General features: G+C 39.2%; 2 protein-coding genes across 4 annotated transcripts in view; both read left to right on the plus strand.

Moving 5' to 3' along the window:
- LOC134066199 (coagulation factor XIII A chain-like) overlaps positions 1 to 3,313 on the plus strand; it is a 70,904-nt gene extending 67,591 nt beyond the window's left edge. For all 3 annotated transcript variants that reach the window (XM_062521442.1, XM_062521445.1, XM_062521444.1), the window contains 3 exons: positions 1,347 to 1,507; positions 1,729 to 1,865; positions 2,795 to 3,313. In XM_062521442.1, coding sequence (XP_062377426.1) covers positions 1,347 to 1,507; positions 1,729 to 1,865; positions 2,795 to 2,936 — 440 coding nt within the window. In that variant the 3' untranslated portion in view covers positions 2,937 to 3,313. The remainder of the gene's footprint in view (positions 1 to 1,346; positions 1,508 to 1,728; positions 1,866 to 2,794) is intronic.
- An 8,728-nt stretch (positions 3,314 to 12,041) lies between these two features.
- On the plus strand, positions 12,042 to 17,201 carry nrn1a (neuritin 1a). Its single transcript, XM_062521447.1, has 3 exons — positions 12,042 to 12,321; positions 14,661 to 14,805; positions 15,668 to 17,201. The coding sequence occupies exons 1-3, from the start codon at positions 12,267 to 12,269 to the stop codon at positions 15,894 to 15,896; spliced, it is 429 nt and encodes a 142-aa protein (XP_062377431.1). The 5' UTR covers positions 12,042 to 12,266; the 3' UTR covers positions 15,897 to 17,201.
- Positions 17,202 to 20,030: the final 2,829 nt, after the last annotated feature.

Raw genomic sequence — 20,030 nt, forward strand, 5'->3', positions numbered from 1 at the left:
TGCTTAAAGAGACACTGTAAGATTTTCAATTTTCAATGTTTGTTGCCAAAATTTACTTCAACATTTCCCATTCATATACATTTTATACTGTATATTATAGTATCTGTTTATTTATTTATTTTAAATGTATTTCTGTAGTTGAATGGACACTTGAGCACAAGGAATTTCAATACTTATAAATGCTTATTTATGAGTACATGACAATACACTTTGAACTTGAACTTGGATTGGTGTTATATTTGGTTATGTTATGAGAATGTGGAATTCATTAGAACAAGAGGAATAGTCAAAAGATGAGCGATAATGTGCCTTTACTATATAGTGGAGTTTGCGAGATGGAAATGAGAGGGAATCGTTTAAATGTCCATCTAGATTGTAGCCTAATCTAATTCACGGTGCGTTTTAAATCCGAAATGTGAAGGATTGTGAGGAGACTACTATTAATTTACTAACTTAAAGACTGTATCTACAATTCAAAGAGGACATAGAATGGATGAATTGAGTATTGTACTGTGCTCTCTGATGTTAAAATAGTATATATTCAACTTTGATTTAGAAAAAATATCTCAATTGCAATTTTACAAGCCCATTTAAAACCTCATATTTAAGCTGGGTATTGAAATGGCGCCCTCTTTGGCAACTCCAATTGAACTTCAATGGCTTTGCGATATTTGACACAAGTGGCTATTTCTGAGTTCAAGATTTTCATATGAAGGAGGCACAACCCAAGCTATTTTCTAACTACATTGTTAAAAGTTCTCTCAAATTTGTCCACCTCTGTAACAGCAATTTCATATATAGAACAAGGCCACTTGATGTATGTACGGCAAGAGCCCGAACTGTAAGCACCACAACTTGAGCTTGCCAGACAAAAAGGTTTTATTGATTGTTGTCATGTCATCCTTATAGGCGCGGATGGGAGGTAGCCAAGTGCCATCCTGCAGCTTTTTGCCTCCAACATTTTGATTCCCTTATAATAGACTAGGTGCACAAAAGGCTCTTCCTGTACACTCATTTATTTCCGGTGGAAATTAAACTGTTGTAATGGCATCTACTGTTATATTATGCTCGTTAAATCTTCCACTATGACACTGAATATCTTGTTCAACTAATAATAACAATTTCAACACATATAAATCTTTCTTTGTCGTAACGTGCTGATTCCCAGGTGCAGCATCCAACCGGGTCCGTGTAGACACTAATTGCATTACCAATAGCGGCAGGCTCAAACACACCTGGCTCCATCGGAAACAAACGAGCGTACAGAGAGCCTTTCCTGCATGTAGCCTATTACCTCCAACATCTTAAACAATGTTTTTGTTTCTTGTACTACCAATCTTTTACAGCTGAAAAGGTGAATATAGAGATACTGGCAAATGAATACATGGGTCATATGGTGGATCAAGGCAGCCTCAAATTCATTTGTGTGGGGAAAGTCCAAGAAAACAATCAGGTCTTGGGAGCAAGCAAAGTGGTCTTGTTGGAAGTCCCCATTCTAAGTTTGAAGGTTTGTACATCTACTGGTGGAAAAAGTATTAACCTTTTTGCGCACATTGTACAGTATTATAAAGTATTACATAATATGTATTGTAGCCATTATATTGTTTATCCAAGCATAAATAATAAAGTTACAGTTTCCATTTACGTACATTTTAATGAAATAATGTTAAAGGAACACTTCACCGTTTTTTTAAGAACATTTTATTGAATCCAATGTCTTTACTGTAGCTGCATGGAGAGGTAAAGGTGAACCAAGAGATGTCTGTCACCTTGGAGTTCACCAACATCTTCAACGTTGTCCTGGAACATGTGAATTTGCGCATGGAGGGCCCTGGTGAGATAGGATTGAAGAAGAAATATTACGAGTAAGCAAAACTAGCTGTGCACGCACATCTACAGAAAATTAAAGAAGTGCTGGATAATGAGACCGAGTCAACACGTGACAAAAAAACACACACTATACAGTATGCTTCCAGTGTGGTTTCATAAGCTACAACGTACAAGGAACACTGCAAACGTACTATGGGCGTAGTTCCCAATATAGAAAAAAGAAAAGCATAGAATGTATACTTTTTTGATCCCGTGAGGGAAATTCGTTTCTCTGCATTTAACCCAATTTAACCGAATTAGTGAACACACACAGCGCACACACACACAGTGAGGTAAATCACACACTAACCCAGAGCAGTGAGCTGCCTGCCCAACCAGCGGCGCTCGGGGAGCAGTGAGGAGTTAGGTTCCTTGCTCAAGGGCACTTCAGCCGTGGTCGGGGATCGAACTAGCAACCCTCCGGTTACAAGCCCGAAGCCCTAACCAGTACACCACGGCTGCCCACATATATATGCCCAATATAGGGCGCTAGGCGCAGTGATATCACGCACTACTACTGCTTGTTGCCTATGGGGACTATTTTCAGGTGCTGTGTGATATCACTGCGCCCATGACATTTGCAAGTCAGCGTGGGTATACCCAGGCTAATGTTTGTCAATGTGCATGACTTACTGTCAGCACTAACCTATACATTTTAGCATAAAATGGCAATTACTGGAAAATCTTAAAGGCTCTTAAGATTTTTAAAGGCTACAGTCAAACATTTAATGTGCACACAAACACAAACAAAGGAGTCTGTGACTTTGGGTGCATGGCACAAAAACTGTTTGTGCTTCAATATGTTTATTGTGTATACAGTGTGTGAAATTGCTGGATCTGTTTTTACAATGAAACTGATAAGAAATATAAATGACTGTTACAGCTGGAAACTGGAGATAATACAGCATATTATTTCTATTTGCAGATATGTCTCCCCTGGTGCCTCTTTAACATGGACTGAGTCATTTGTCCCTGACATGCCAGGAACAGGAGGAGTGGTAGGCAGTCTGGTCTGTCCCAAGCTCAGTCACGTCTACGGCGAGCTTGACTTCGACGCCCAGCCCTAAAAACAACAATCAAAGAAGATCCCCTTTTACTCGTAGCAAGCAATATGATACAAATCAGAGTGTCTGTCTCTTCCAAATGCTGTTAATGAAATAACTAGTTGAGTTATAGTTTTTCTCAGTTACTTTGGTGCATTTCTCAGATTAGAATGGAAATTGTCAAAACTGCTTGTTCAAACTTGATTATCACTTGTGCACATTATAAATGTACTTCTCATTTATTCAAACTGCAAATGCTTTAATACATCCATGCGCTTGATTGTGTACAAATGTTGGCAGAGAATATAAGTAATACCTTTCCTCTTCTTGCTAATCAATTAAAAAGTGACAGGTGTGACGTAATCAATTAAAGAGGCGGGACTTCCGGTGTGTACCTTTGATGAGTGACGCTCGTGGTTGTAGTCCTTTGAACTTGATTGAATTAGGGGTGTGACATTCTTTGATCTTGATTGAATTAGGGGTGTGACATTGTCTGATCTTTAACCCTTTAAAGTCCGCACCAAGAAAAAAGCAATGGATTTTTTTTTTTTTTGCATTTCGTAATTAATTAGGACATTAATAACAAAAATCAATTGTTTTTTCAAACTCCGACCCCACAGTTTTCTAGATATAGGCCTCTACCAAACGGTTGAGATGTCTGTTCACAGTAAACGCCAGATATCTTTATGCATACAAAAAAACATCAAATAAAAAGGTTATTTCGTCTATGTCTTTATTATTCATTCTTATGTCATTAACTACATGGGCATAGGCAACTTTACGAATGTTTTGGAGGTCGTGCAACAGATTTGATAAATCTTGATAAATGTCATACAATGACATCTCAACCGTTTGGTAGAGCTTGATCAAGGCGTGAAATGACATCTCAACCATTTGGTAGAGCAAATTATTTGACTGTTATAAGAGGTTTTTTTGCATTAAGTTGCATAATTCTGTTCAATAACACCTCTGAAATGATAATGTGTCGAAAAAATATTCGTATTTTGGAAAATTTCGCTAAAATCAGCCCTCATATAACGATCAAATTTTCTCGGTCTCACTTCCTGTTTGAAGGAGTACTTGCAAAGCATACAGCTCAAAGACGCAGTGCCTTCTAGAGGATTTTTTTTAGCATAGCTCAACTAAACCAAGTGGTAGAGAAGGCTCATTCAGGTTGAGTTAAGCTGAATGCATTATACACGGAGATATTGTGACTCAAAGTGTGGTCTACCAAACGGTTGAGCAGAACCTGGATTAGGGGTATGATATTCTTTGAAGATGAAAGAATTAGGGGCATGACATTGTCTGATCTTTAATGAATGAATTAGGGGCATGACATTGTTTGAACATGAATGAACATTTGTAAGAGGTGGATGAGGGGTATGTTAGTCTTTGAAGATGAATGAATGAGGGTATGACCGTCTATGAACCTTTAATGGATTTTTATCGGCCTGCCCTATGAACTTTGGGTCAAGTTGTATGATGGTGGGCGTGTGTCATGTGTGTATCTGTTGTGCTTTGTGTGTTTTAATTGAAGTTGGTCAAGGTGGTATTTGAAGAGAGAGTACAGGGGGACCCTCTGGGTGTGTGTGTGTGGCGTGTGTGTGTGTGTGTCATGGGGGAGAGGCAATGGGTCGAGTCTGGTAGCTGTGAGAGAGTTATGTTGTTAGGCGTATTAAAGTCTAGGATGAATGAATAAAAGTTTGCACGGTTGAACTTTTACCAGCATACCAATCTACCTAAAAACTCAAAATGTATTTTTTCTTACCAAAGATCTGCGTTGATGTTGGTGATGACAAATGACAATATTATCAATTAAACTGCAGGATGAATGAATAAAAGTCTGCTCGTAAGTGAAGTTAGGTTGGTCATCCTGTCTGAGCTACGTCATGACTACAGGGGGGCCTCTGTGTGTGTGTGTGTGTGTGTGTGAGAGAGAGAGAGAAAGAGAGGGGACAGGGAAAGACAGAAAAGGGTGGAGTATGGTATGTGTGTGTGTGTGTGTGTGTGTGTGTGTGTGTGTTTATGAATGCAGATTGGGAAGGAGGAACTTGTTGTAGGAGTGAAAGGGAGCTATTGATAAACCTAATTATCAAGCCAAGGATCTATAGGCTAGTCGCTGGAATTCATTTAACACCCATATCATAAGTTAAAACGGGGCTTTGCAACCAGAGACACTCCTTTTCAAGTTTGGGATCATTAGTTTTGCAGATGAAACAGAGATTTATTGTTTTAATAAATAATGAGTGAGAGGGGTTATACAAAATTAGTAAGTGAATTATAACAACAAAAGACTCACCAAATCCAAGTAACTTGAGGGTTTGTCAGAGAAATGTATGTTTGATGGCATCAGCACAGATTTGCACATCTATAAGGACACTATTAGCTTCTCTAACAAAATGGCCCACGGGATTTACTTCATTGTACAGTAGTATGTACATCGCTTACACATACATTAAATATCATTCAGTGAACAAAATTGTTGCTTGCAATGCTTGTCTAATGAGGGAATAGTTTCAAGGGAATTGATTAAGTTTATTTATGTGTTATACAGGCTGAGACATGTATAGGCCTACGGGGGATGGACATCCATATGTACAGCACTTAGTATTGTAACATTTATGTTAAAGCAGCGCTACGCAAGTTTTTACCTTAAAATAACAGCTCTGAAGCCCTTTTGATGGTAAAACAATTAATATGCGCGAGTAGTTTCAGGAAATTGACTAGGTTTATATAGGTGTTATAGAGGCGGATAAATTAGGCCTACTGAGAATGGACATCCATGTGTATAGCACTCAGTATTGTAACATTAATGTTAAAGCAGCGCTATGCAAGTTTTTACCTGACTATAACAGCTCCAAAGCCCTTTTGATGGTAAACGTACTGCGGCTAGGTAAAATATTTTTTTAAAACGAGGTAAAAAACTAGGTAAATAGTTTGTTCGAGACAAAATACTCTAAATTACACCGGATGTCTTTAACGGAAAAACATTTTGAGATTAAAGACTGTCTTGAAGCCTTGGCACACCGCATGAATATGTCAGGCTGCAGTATTCACAAGTCCTCATTGTGGCGGGCATTATGCACCACTGATAGACCTTCTCTACGGAGGCTATGCTCAACACCAAATTCTACTGGTCTCTTAGCAAAACTTGTCCTCATAAAAATGAGAGATGTGAGAACTTTTGGTAACACTGACAACGTTGTGTGTGATAATAGATAGATAGACAGATAGATAGATGGTACTTTATTCATCACCAACAATGAAAATTCAGGTGTCCAGCAGCCTATACACTGTGTTGTCCAAACAAGCATTCACTAAGCAATACACTCATAAAAACACAAGTAAAGACACAGACAATAACAGTAAGTTAAAGGAAAAGTAAAGAAAGGCTACTATCATTAAAAATAGATTAAATTAAAATGAATGTGCATCAACAGGCCCATTATGCAGCCTTATGACGGCTGGAACAAAATATCTCCTGTACCTCTCGGGCCTGCAGCGCACAGAGAGGAGTCTGTCACTATGGCTGCTTTGCTGGGCAACCGCAGTATCATGTAGTGGGTGGCCCCTGTTTTCTGATTATTGCAGTATTCTTGCAAAGGCTCACGGGAACACAATGAAATGGCAACACCAAGACTTCCCATATGATGATTTCCTTTCCTGGTTCAGTCACCTAGCGGCGTAAACTCAACAATCAGGTCTAAACACCGGGCATCAGGTGAACCTTAGTCAGCAACAACAATAAAAGGCAATATAGCATTGCGAGGAAGAGGAGGAGGAACCATCATGACTTACAGTAATACTAACACACTCTATTTCTCTTCCCTTTCCCCTATACCTCACCTGTGAGGTAAACCATTACCAGCCATCAACCATCTCTGTGCCTGTCCCTCATCACACCTGAAGTCACATCCCTCTGACTGCCCTACCATCGCCATTGCCTTCGCCATCCCTATGACTGCCCTACCATCGCCTGCTGTGGTTCCCTGCCCGAATCTTTGGCCCACGCATCCCAGCGACCCATCACTTTCCGAAATAACTAATGGATTACTAATGGACAATTTATTCCCTACACTGGACTATTTGAACTTTCATTGTCATTGTTACTTTCAAACTACAAATGACTGTACTGTAACTGACCCAAGGCAGATGGGTTGGGCCCTTGAGTCGTGGATCTGTCTGAGGTTTCTTCCTATATGTATCTCCAATTCTAGGGAGTTTTTCCTTGCCCCTGTTACTCATGGGCTCTCTTTGAATGTCTAACACTCTGTAAAGCGCCATGAGACATGTGTAATGTATTGGCGCTCTATAAGCGACATTAAATTGAAATTGAATTGAAATAACGGTAGGCGCATGTGAAGAAAGACAAGGACCAAATGTATTTATCAGATGGGATGTGAGCAACATTGTGAAGACTGGGTCAAGCCACGTGACATATGTCAGCATTTCTGTAGGGTCTGTGAAAGGATTATTGTTTGACCTTTGTGTATTTTTGTTTGACCCAAATATTTCACTGCTCCTTCACCAACATAGCTGTATCTTTTTAGAAATTACATAAATGCTCTGCGTTGAATATACAGAGCAAAATGAATTTGGAGATGGATTGATGTATTTGGTGTACTTGGCTGTGTGGAGAGAAAAAACAAATCTGCAATGTACAGGTTGGGTCTTATGGGACATGTTAGGACTATATATTCATGCACTCTAAATTACCCTCTAATCCTACGTGAAAAACAGACACAGAGATGGGAAATGGATATAAGGTTAAAATAGCACATGGTGGTAGGCAAACCATGGTGATCAGGTTCAATACAGAGGAAACAGAAGCAAGACAAAAATACAAATAAACCACAATCCAATGAGGCAAACAGAAAATGCAGACTTGACTCGGCAGGACAGGGCGGAAACACTCTGTAGACACACTCTTAATGCAACAGTAAAGAGTTTTTGTACTTTAAAATAATGTTTCCAAAACCATTTCAGTGGTTCATCAACTCGTAACAGGGGGAACGGTACTTAAGCATTCACTGAGCGGCCCTCTAGCGACTATATCCACTATGTAAGTTTACCAGATCGGGTAGCGGACCTGTAGTTCAATGGAATGAGACTTAAGAAACTACAAATTAGACTTGCTTCGATACTTTCATAAAATCATGCAACATACGCCACCTTGTTTGTGGACATCATTATTTGCTGGATAAACAAATAGTGTGTGTGTGACAGAGGAAAAGTCCTTGCGTTGCTTTAGAAAATTGGTCAGAAAAGACACAGAAACAAGACAGTGTTTAAATAGTGAGTGTGATTGAGTACCTTAGAACAGGGGTGCAGGACTCAATCAACAGAAAGCCAGGAAGTGCGGTAGCAGGACAAAACATGGAGTGGACAGAGGGGGCCTATACACATGACGAACACTGCATGACAAGGAACAGGAAACGTAACCTGGATCCTCGGAATCCCGGCCTGGACTGTGACTCAAAACATGCACAGAGTACATTAGTGTGTAACAGGTCCAAGGGCCAATATCAGATCATATGATGGATGGATGGATGTGAAGACAAGAACATAGAGTTTTGATCAATAATTGTATGGCTTTGAAAAACCCTGTTGGGTACTTTTTCTGATTTTTCCAGCGAATATGTTGCAACTACAGGGGTTTAAACTTGGAGTAGCCTACAGATTTTATGTAAAATACTGTGACACATGTAAAAATGCAATAAAGGGCAGTATACTTGGTTACATAGTAAGGGAAGTCAAAGTTTTCTCACTCTCCTCTAACCATCTGAACCTGGATCTGATAAAGTCACCTTTAGTCAAATTGAAATAAAACTCATCAAGTCGGTATTTCTAACTTTTCTTCTTGTCTAAGCTCTTTTGTCAGCATGTATTTTCTTGATACAGTAGCTTAATCTCTGATTGTTTGTTTCTTCTCATTAGGCTATTGGTCATTGATATTGCATTGACATTATTGTTTATAATTGTGTTAGTCCTTTCTTAACATTTTAAAACTGTTCACTTTTAACTATTGCTTTTATTTGTAAGTTGGTTTGAGCAAAGGCATCTGCTAATCATATAAGAAAACCATAATTGTCTTTGGTGGTGCTAGCATCTTTTAATGGTAAAATAGTTAAAATGGTAAAAAAAAGAAAAGAAATCTCATTCTTAACAAAAAAGACATCTTTGTTTACATCTCTCGCTTAGATCAGAAACCTATTCAGCTTTAAGGTCCTTAATACTCTTTTTCAAAGTGCAAGCTTTAATAGAGGATTGTACACTTTCCAATAACCTCGTGGTGCTGGAATATCTCGTTGGCCACCCAGTTTACTGTAATCACAATCTGCTTTTCTGCATATAGTTTGGATAGTCTCGTTTGAACAAGTCCATTAAGTCAGGGTTGAAACATGGTCAGTTGTCTATCAAAGAAAGATCAGAGTATAGGGTATATGGAATGAAATTATTAGCACAAGGCACTTGACTCAAGGGAATCTATCTAAACTAACATCAACACCTTCATTGAAATGGTAAATAATAAAGAAGCCATTCTCTTGTTTTATGCTACACTGCATGTTTATAGTTAATGCATATTAGGCTACTGTAAACATTCCACCTTCTCAACTGTATAATATTGTCTATACGGCGCTATCTTATACTGTTTATGCACCGCCTCTCTATACTGTGTATATCACATTACACTTTTTTGCACTTCTGTTTAGGCACAGACTGCATGTCATTGTGTATGTATGTCTGCTCGGCGCAGTGACAATAAAATTGAATCTAATCTAATCTAATTTTATGACAGTCGTCACGCATCTTCCTCCATGGGATTGAACCATCTCTAGCATTTCTTCTTTAAATGTGTGTAAAAGTATAGACACAACATCAAAGTGATTACTCCCATGACAATAACATACAGTATATTCACCCATTGCGAGCTCCAAAATCTGGTTACCGGTTTAGCCAAGCATGTCTCGAGCAATACAATATCTACCTAGTATCTTATTTTACAAAATAAAATCACGCTTTCTCCTTCAAAGCATCGCTTATACCGCATAATTTATACTTCAAGACAAAACTTGCGGCAGACTTGAAAACATATTCCATAAGACTGAAAGACTACAGTTAACACATAACAACAACTTTGTAAGTTTACAAACTTTTCTAACAGGGAGAAGCGGAAGAACTAGGCTATTATTTATCACAACACAGTGTGAAAATAAATCCATAAACAAACTTGCAAAAAAATGCTTCATGAGACTAAATAGACAAGAACGTTTTTACTACGTTCACATTTAACACATTTATTTTGGTATTTAAAATGAATAAAAATATGCAACATGTGTAAAAAAGCTATTTATATTGTTTTAACCCCAATTCATAATAAACTCAGATACCATTTGATATGAATAATGTTAATAAAAGTCTGAGAGATCACTTATAACAAATGAAGTGTTATTCATTAGGGATAAATTCCACTCTGACAAAGGCTTGGATGGCATAACACACATTTATCTAGGGATATATGAAATGAGAAGGTTCTCTTTGACAGCAATTGCCCCATTGTTTACACATGCTTATTATGAGTTGGTCTTCCAGTAGCCTATAGAATATAACAAACATAGCATGTGTTTTTCATGCTGTAAAATGGAAAGAATTTCAAGGTCTGAAAAAGATATGAAGACAAGATTGAATGACTCATCTGTTAAACCATTTTGAAATGTTACAATACATTTTCTTTTCTCAAGAAGGTATTACATTTTGACCTTTCAGAATTAGATGTATAGATATCTTGAGCCTAATGTAATTATTGTTAACAACTGCAAAGAAAATGTTTCATTACAGCCTAACATCACACAAAATGTCCAGGAATGTTATGCTCAAATGGACACACAAACACTCAAATCCACACTGATTTAGATGGTTTAAAGTCGAAGCTTAGTTAAAAGTTTGACGCATTTTTCTGGAAATTGGCCTAATCAGATATTGGGAACAGGACACGATTTTGTTGAAACGGTGTTTTGAATAGAGCCTTCTCGCCAGGGAGTCCAACTGCCAGGGATCTCTGCAAATGGACAATTGGTGTGCGCAGGTTCTAGCCTAATTCTGCAAGAGTCCAAGGGAATTTAGGCTATTCCGCTTAGTAATTTAAGTCTTGTACGCCAGAGTGGCGAAAAAGAGCTACCAGACAATAAAATCATTGGCTCGCTACAAATTACGTCACCGTGGGACTGGACAAGATTTTACATTTATTTCAACAGTGCCACAGCGTCATTCATTATAATGACCATCTCAGTGTTCCTTACCCCACATCCGCCCTTACCACTTGCCACCAGCTCTGATTTTTTCACAATCATCAGTCTTATCTGTGAGCCATTTTAATCTTGAGGGGGAAGCAAAGTCCTATTCCTCATTGTCACGATGCTCAAACAAAAACAGGAGAAAGACGTGTGTGTGTGTGTGTGTGTGTGTGTGTGTGTTGGGGGTGGGGGGTGCAAGATTCCGCATTTGAATCGTGTCGATAGCTTTCGATAGACTCAGCTTCTCATCTGCAGTTTCCTCGTAGCCTTGGCTGTCCTGACCTCATCCTGAAGCGCCCCCGCTATGGATTTCGTGATCAAAGACTGAGGACTATCCTTGGTTCGGTCCTACAGTTGGGTAGCACAAATCTGTACATAAATGTAGGCTATTCTAGCCTAGTTAATATCGAGGTCACAATAATAAAGACATGGGCGTTTCTCAGTGGGGGGATAACCTGATGAAGCAGAGGGGAACACAGTCCCCATTTTCATTTTTCGCCAATTTGCCTATGAAAAACTGGAAAAAACATAAAGGCAACACAGATGGAATTGATCGAACACAACTCTGGTTGCCAATCAGCCACTGCGGGCAAAACTGCGGTCACCACAGAGTTGAGGCTGGCACCTCCAGAGACTGCAGTGAGGTCTTCGGTGTTCACGCGTGCCCGTGACCTAGATGCGGATAGCCCCGCAGTCTCTTTAATCACCATGGGTTGATAGGGGTTTGAAACAACATGGGGGGGGGGGGGGGGGGGGGCAGTCTTGTCTAGCAAGTGAGAAAATGGAGAAAAGGGGAGTCCAACAATCACATTTACGTCAAACGCGCGACGTGGGCGTGAAGCAGAGAGAGTAAAAAAAGCGAGGCATCACCGCCCTCGCTTTACGGGGTGCACCACTTCCCTCCTCTGTGCCTCAAAGTGCGCGCAAAAAGGCGAACAGAGGAAGATTCCGTGAATCACTGCTCCAAGTTGACAGTAATGCTCAATGTTGGGTCTTGGCGATCATTTTTCCTCCAAACAATTTAAGATTGGTATACCCCAATGGTTTTACACCACGTAGGATGGGATTAACATTGACGGGCAGATATATCTTGTTGTTTCTTGCTGTCCAGATAGGTGAGTTGCTGCGATTTAAATACTTTGCTGATTGCACAGAAAATGTACCTAGGCCTACGCCATTTCGTAGAAACGTGAAAATCCTCACGTTCCTGTTTAAGTAGGCTACTGTGTAAATCCTGTTTAAGGCGGTGATTGTATTATCGTATTGTATTGTATTAGCCTAATCAGTTGTGTTCAACAAGCCCCATGTTAAAACTACAGCCAGTAAGACAATCTTGGAATGATTTGAATAGCCTGATATCATATTTACCGATGTCTTTTTAAGCAAAAAAAAAAAAAAAAACGTACGGTTTCTGTCACTTTAAAGCGCCTAAATTATGCGAAATCCCCTCAAACCTGCATGATAAGGCTATTCCCGTAACATTTTACCCGAACGCTTGAAACGCTTAAAATCTAGAAATTCTGTATACAGGACCGGGACTCTCCTTCTAATAATGCACGACCTATTGCTGCTGGCATGGGATTGCCTTCCCCTCTCGATAATCCGAAGGACGTGCCTTGGGAGGCATCAATTATTCAAACCACAACGTCCATTGTAGAGGATCCTTCAATTTCCCCAATAACGCATTATTGGTGAATGAATTAGGCCTATTTAAGTTAAATTGAATTAAAATAGAATAGGCTATAAATACTAAGAGTGAATGTCACAAATATGGGACATAATAGGCCCGTTACTTTCCCCCCAGTGATATTGTCTCATATGATAGCCTATGGTCATGATTCAAGCAGGGATTTTTGTGAAAACCGTGTGTTTAAATGTCTAGCTGGGATCCTGGGCTACATAGGCCTATAATAGTACACCTAGCCTATAACATAGGGTATGCAGCCTAGGACAGGTGTCATCTTCCTTTTTTTTCATTCAAATAGGCTATGCGTCTTCATGAGATCGACTAATAGCACTCCCCTTTCTTATCTGAACATTTTCATAACCTGTGCTCTAGAATATGATATGACATTGATACTCTTGATTTCTTTGTCCTTACACCGATACATCGTTCAGAGTAGTGGATTTGTGTCGAAACATGATGTGTTTATTAGCCTACTTTAAATTGTGACGATGTTCATTGTTGGACAAAAACACTATGACCAACACCACGATTGAGATAATATTATAGCCTATTTTTAAGCTACTTTCAGTAGCCCATATGACCACATCCATAGGCCTAACGATTGCATTCGTCTGTAATGTAGGCTATATCTGTGTAGAGAAAATACACCATAGAGACACCACTCACAGATAGCCTACATAGGCTTATTCGTTAAATTCATTATTCATTATTTGACATAATAATCTTCGGGAGTTTTTTTCCGCTGGTAATCATCAACGCTGTCATTACTGATAGCTATTACAAAGCAGAGGCAGACTGATCACGACATCGCTGTTACATAAGAACTATGCAGCATATTTTCTGGTATAGCCTGGTCTGATGTGACATCATGCAAATTGAAAAGATGAATGATCCCAGTGTGACAATGAGAGAGAGGGAGAGAAATGTCTATTACGTAGGCTATAGCTCTGCGCTTTAGATATTTTTTTTACATTTCATTCATAAACTACCGTTCAAAGACTGAATATTTATATAGGCTACTGTATTCAGAAATACAAATCAGTCACGACTGAAATAATGTAGTCTATAGGCTATGTCTTATCCCTATCAGTAAAAGAGTGTCGTTTAAACAGCTCCGTGCATGCTTCATGCTTCGTAGGGTAGCCTTCACAAGTAGAGACATCATGGTCATTGACCAATTGACGGAATTATTTGCTCAACGAACCATGCAGGAAAAGCGAGAATCGCCGTGTTAATTCTCTCCAAAATGAGTTAGAGTGGCCAAATAAGACAGAGCATCCCCGATGTCTTGTTTTCTCAAAGAATGCCAGTAGTATAGTCGAGACCGCGCCTATTTACATGCATGGGAATGGCACGTTTATCATCTTTCATTCAATCACGCACTCTCCGTGCGCGCGTGCACACACGTATACACGTGAAGGTAAATCCCACCCTCTTTATACAATACTACAGTCAGACGAGGATTACCTCATTGTCCATGCGGCTATGACTGTAAGAGTGGAATGAACTAGCCTACATTTGTATTGTATATAACAAAACAACAACAGGTTTGCCTACATGTCTGTATATGGTCTATTGGGGTATTAGCTTGAAATTCTTTGTAGGCATTTTGATAGGCCTATGCCACGAAATAGAATTGTGTTCGGTCTCAGAAGAACCATTTGCTTATTAGTGGATGCCTGATATGCAATGTTACATAGGTTATTTTAAGATGGAAATGTTCTCCTTCTCACCTCCATCGTCTTCCTCACCATCTTGTTTTCACAGCGTATCTACTGCAGGCAGTAAGGGCAGCAGGGAAATGTGAAACAGTATTCAAAGGCTTCTCCAATTGCCTTCTTGAACTTGGAGAAAATATGGCCAACTATCCACAGGAGTTGGACGAGAAGCAGAATATCCAGACCATCTGCGGGTGAGTTGGAAATTTAAATAAACCCCACCGAATTGGAAATTAAGTAGGCGGGGGTTCAAGAGCGTGAGTAGCCAGATGGGTTCTTTACGATGTATCAAATTGAACAGCGCTTGTGTGCTGCAGCATAGTTTCCAGTCGCCTCATTTATCATGACATGTAGGGATTTTTACAATAATGATTTATTTCAGTATTTCCTTTATCGAGATATTCGAACCATAAAAGGGACATGGAGAGTGCTCTGTATCTGTGTGTGTGTGTGGGGGGGTGTGTGTGTGTGGGGGGAGGGGTGAAGAGAGGGGCGGAGTGAGGGGCGGAGTGAGAGTGCGGAAAAGCCACATGATGCGAAAGATTCTCTTAGGGACTCCCGTTAAGGGTTTCCCATGTCCCTGGACTGTGCCTGCGCAAGCGGATAGGGAGACCAAAAAACTCTATAGGGCAAGAGCCAATTCCTACATCAATGCAACATAAAACATGTTGGCTAATACATTTTGATTGACATAATGCAATATTAATTGGGCACATGATAATGATTAACAGATTATTATCATTTGTTAAATCTAGGTGAACTATAATTATAATTCGTTTGAGAAAATCATTTCGAAATGTCTCGTCACAAGCCTAAAATTAAATAGCCTATCTTAAGATTTAGAAGGCCTACCTTTCCTAGACTGCGATGTCTTAAAATTGCAACAGATTTGAGCTTTATGTTTTGTCTTCCTCTTTGATAAGGATATTATTATTATTATTATTATTATTATTATTATTATTATTATTAGTAGTAGTAGTAGTAGTAGATAGGCCTATAATAATAATAATAATAGGCCTAATAATAATCAGAGTCTGTTTAACATTTGGCTTGCAGATACTGGGATGGTTTCCATTCGTGTGCTACAACTGCGCTTGCAGACTGCCAAGAGGGAGCAACAGATCTCTGGGAGAAGCTTAAAAAGCAGTCAAGAAATCTGGAGTACCCAGGAAGTTTGTTTGAACTCTGTGGTGGCGGGAATGGCGCCTCTACATCACCTGTACCGTTCGGCCTTGCTATGCTTCTAACGGCCTTTTCTACTCTGGTGACATGGCTTGCATTTTAATCCCCACCCAAATCCCATCTTCCAAAAAAATAAAGAGAAGAAAACAGAATAAATACACCAAGAGAATAAATGCAACAAACAAAACAGTAAAACGACTAAAACATCCATCTTGGAAAATCGCTGATGAAAAGACACAGGCCTACACACAAATGGATGTCTATGTCTTGCAGAAGTGACGGCTGGATTTTGCGAAACAACAGCGCGCTGTCTTCATTGAATAGCCTACTCCAACATATTGGCATCATTTGCAGAGCGGAAAGAAAAGGAACAGAGTATCAATATGGGCACACAGCCTTTATAAATTATTCAACGAGTATCGTTCAAATGATTGCATTTTTGATGGCCTTTGCTCGCACTCTCGTGGAATCAACACCAAGCCTACAATAGCGTACTATCATCTTTGCAAGTCATGACCAGCTTAGTCATCATCAGTGGAGTCTAATACTCCATTTGAAATAAAACATGAAATGACTCGCATAAATGTAATTCAGACAAGCATTTTTCTTTAGGTCAACCTCTCCATCCCTTTGGATTTCTCAAAATATAAATGTATCAAATATTGGTTCTGTCAAGCCAAATAGGCTGGACTAGATATTTTGTAGGTCCAGGCTACCTGATGTCATAGCATAGCCTAAGCAGAGAAAACCTAATATTCTTAGACTTGACCATTTCAGGAAGGACAGTCGCCTATTCGCACAATGAAGGGACAGAGAAAGCTAACTTACTCTCCATGATCCTCTCCATAATGACGGGATACTGGGGAGGGAATAAGGCTATGTCACGAGGATGATCAGTCAACCCTTAGGCCTATATTAAAAAAATATACCTTCAAATTATCGGGTAGCCTATACCGAAAACCAGCCGTGGGCAGCTGTGGCCATTTACTTGACCATTTATTGCAATACCATCTTTCAGAAAAAAACTGAGGGTAACCTTATTTGATAGTGTAATACTAGCTTACTTTCCAAAAGTACCGTAGCACGACAGTATTCAGACCTCAGCACATTAGATGACAGAAAAAATGCTGGCTATATATTTGATGTTGCCAAGGCATAGATCACGTTTCACTGCCTTCAGAAGAAATGTGTATTTTGTTTGTATGTTCGTCCATTTTGTTTCATGGGATGTTGCATAAAATAGTCTACATGAATATTTTAAAAAATAATGATGAGAATGTATGTGAAATGAATTTAAGAGAGATTCTTTAAAAAAAAGATTTTAAAACAGTCATTAGGTAGCCTATAATAGACATATGCAGGTAGCCTATCAAACCAGATTCCTAAAAATAAATTAAATAAAACCCATTACTGTTTAAAAGAAGTGTGATGTTCTCATTTAAGCCGTTTAATCAACTTTACATGTATAAGGATTTACTTGCTGGAAATATGGTGTAAGAATGTAGAATGAGAGAAAATGTTCCCTTGCTGTAGTGGTAAGCTAATGAGCAAGGTTATGAAATTGTAGAAGCCTGGAGGCACACTTTTGCGCGCACAATCCTAGAGAGATGATGTTTTATTATTAATGTGAACAGAAGTCCCCCCCCCCCCCCGTTTTCTTATTGATCGAATGAACAATGCCTCTTTGAGAACAACTTGTCCTCAGATGACAATCATAGTGAATAACCTATGTGGAAATAGCGTACAGGCTACCCCAAGCGCCTAGACTGCATGGCCACATAATCACCATAAGCTTTCAAGTTCTCCAATACCGGTATTCGACCACATTGTCCAACAGGAGCCGTGTAAAAGGCCAGACTCCATATCTTTAACGGTTAATAGCCTACCTGTAAATTACTAATTTACCCAAATCTGACGCAGCATGTTAACCAATCAACACGTAGGCCTAGGCGAGCTCCAGCAAAGCTAAATTTCCCTCGATATAGTCTTCGTTTTATTTGGAAGAGTGAGAGCTAGCCTAGCCTAAGGCAGCTGAAGTTCCTCTTAGCCTATGTGCTTCTTTCAGAGCTTGGAGCGAGGCACATCCCTTGACCGGAGACATCATCAAAGAGTTAAAACTGCACACTTCGATCATTTTGTGCAATTTCCTTAGGCTACTATATTATAGGCCTATTATATTATGTTATATTATATTATAGGCCTATTATATTGTATTGTATTGTATTGTATTGTATTGTATTGTATTGTATTGTATTATATTATATTATATCATATTAGCCTATATTATGTTAGGCTATATTAAACTTTATTGTCGTTAAGTAGAAGTCGGCCACAGAGACAACGACATGCATTTTGAAAGGCAGTTTGTGTCTTACCAGAACTAGTTGCCTACATTAAAAAGCAACAATAAGGGTGTTAAATATTTTAGTTTTTCAATCGTGAATCACCAGAATTAGATAGACATAGACTATAGATAGGCTATCGATAGAAATTGTAATAATAGGAAACCCTCAATTAGAGCATTTATTAGCAATTTCTCTCAACGATTCATAAAGATAGCCTAATAGCCTACAGATTAATCTCTTCTTAGATCACACTCACAAACACTCACGCACGCGCACGCGCACGCACACACGCACACGCACACGCACACGCACACGCACACGCACACGCACACACACACACACACAGATCTGGGGTCCGAAACAAAAGTTAGCTGCGTGGTGGATAGGCCTAAACCACCAGGCAGGGTTCACCTTTACTCAGCGGCGGCGCAACTTTCGCTCAAACAACGAACATATAGCCTAGGCTACCTAACACCTGTTTCTAGAAAGCCTTGTTGTTTTGGTGGTTGCTCCGGCCTAGTTCAAACACTGCAGTGTTAATGACGTCAGGCTATACATTGATGGTAAAAAAAATAGTCATGCACATTTAGAGCACCGACAGAGACTACGCATCATACAGAACTTGTTGAGAACACACAACATACAGGCCTAATCAATGGAAGAAAATGATTTTGTTGTGTCCCAATATTGTCTCAACTTCAAGCGGTTAGTGGATTGTGGGCCCAGCTGTGCCTGAACACCTTCGTGTAAAACATAATGATCAATCTAGTCAAACTAAAGCAATTAAAACGTTAAAGACTAGTCTACTCTCGACCAGTAGCCTACCAACGACCAAACTGTCCGCCCATATTTGTCACGAGCGTTCGAACTAGAACCACCAAATCCGGGTGGTGAAAACTACAAAAAAAAAAAAAAAAAAAAAAAAATACGAAAAAGTTACCCTTTCTGAAAACGTACCCCATATGTAATTATTTCAGAAATTCTGCAATATCATGATAGTATTTTTCCTATAAGATGTAGGCTATACAGATTCCCTGCATTATGGTTGTTACAATTACATAGGCCTAGGCCTAATTAATTAGCCTAGCCTACAATGGCCTATGTAATATTTCATTTGAAATGACCCCACTACCCAAACATTTCTGAGATAATTTGTAGCCAAAACAGTGCACCAGGAGGTAATTGTAGCCTAACAGTCAGATGTTTGGACACACTAACTCATGTAGGCCCTAGGCTATAAAGGCCTTTCTTTATCTTTGTATTAGATTAAAGAGCAAATCTCAAAACCATGAAATAACACACAGGGTAGGCCTAATTTATTTTTTCTACACAAATCTGTTTTTTTTATTGTCTGGCTGCTGAGGTCTCAGACGTTCTGAAAGAGTTTCGAGAATAGACCTAAATGCCACGGAGTCCAAGACAATCTCCGCAAAGTGGGGGAGAACCGGTCCGGTACGATGAAACACTTTTTAATTAGTTGCATGTAGGCCCTACAGCTCTGAACAAAACCGTTCAAGAGTTATAGGCTATATTTGAGGAGAAGTCCAACGTGCGTTTTGTTTCATTTTCCCATGGCTGCAAATGGAACAGCATGGGGGACGAACAGTGGTGGACGAGTACATTGATTATGTAGAATGTAGGCTACTTAAGTGAAAGTATATATACCTTGTGCCAAATATTACTTAAGTAAAAGTGAAAGTACCCACTTTGAATTTTCACTTAAGTAGAAGTATAAAATTATTTGCCTTCACATACTTAAGTATTAAAAGTAAAAGTAGCCTACTTAAATGAATTATGGTTCTAATGGCTTAATTATAATTATAATCTATCATTTTCACATCAAAGCTCCTGCTAAATCAGCTTATATAAGGTGAAATACTAATGCCACTCTT

The sequence above is a fragment of the Sardina pilchardus genome, chromosome 19, assembly GCF_963854185.1.
Source record: "Sardina pilchardus chromosome 19, fSarPil1.1, whole genome shotgun sequence".
Lineage (NCBI taxonomy): Eukaryota > Metazoa > Chordata > Actinopteri > Clupeiformes > Clupeidae > Sardina > Sardina pilchardus.

Coding starts and splice junctions, on each gene's coding strand:
- nrn1a (XM_062521447.1), top strand. CDS start 12,267: ATGGGATTAACATTGACGGGCAGATATATCTTGTTGTTTCTTGCTGTC. Junction 12,322..14,660: donor GTTTCTTGCTGTCCAGATAG/GTGAGTTGCTGC, acceptor TTGTTTTCACAG/CGTATCTACTGCAGGCAGTA. Junction 14,806..15,667: donor AATATCCAGACCATCTGCGG/GTGAGTTGGAAA, acceptor TTTGGCTTGCAG/ATACTGGGATGGTTTCCATT.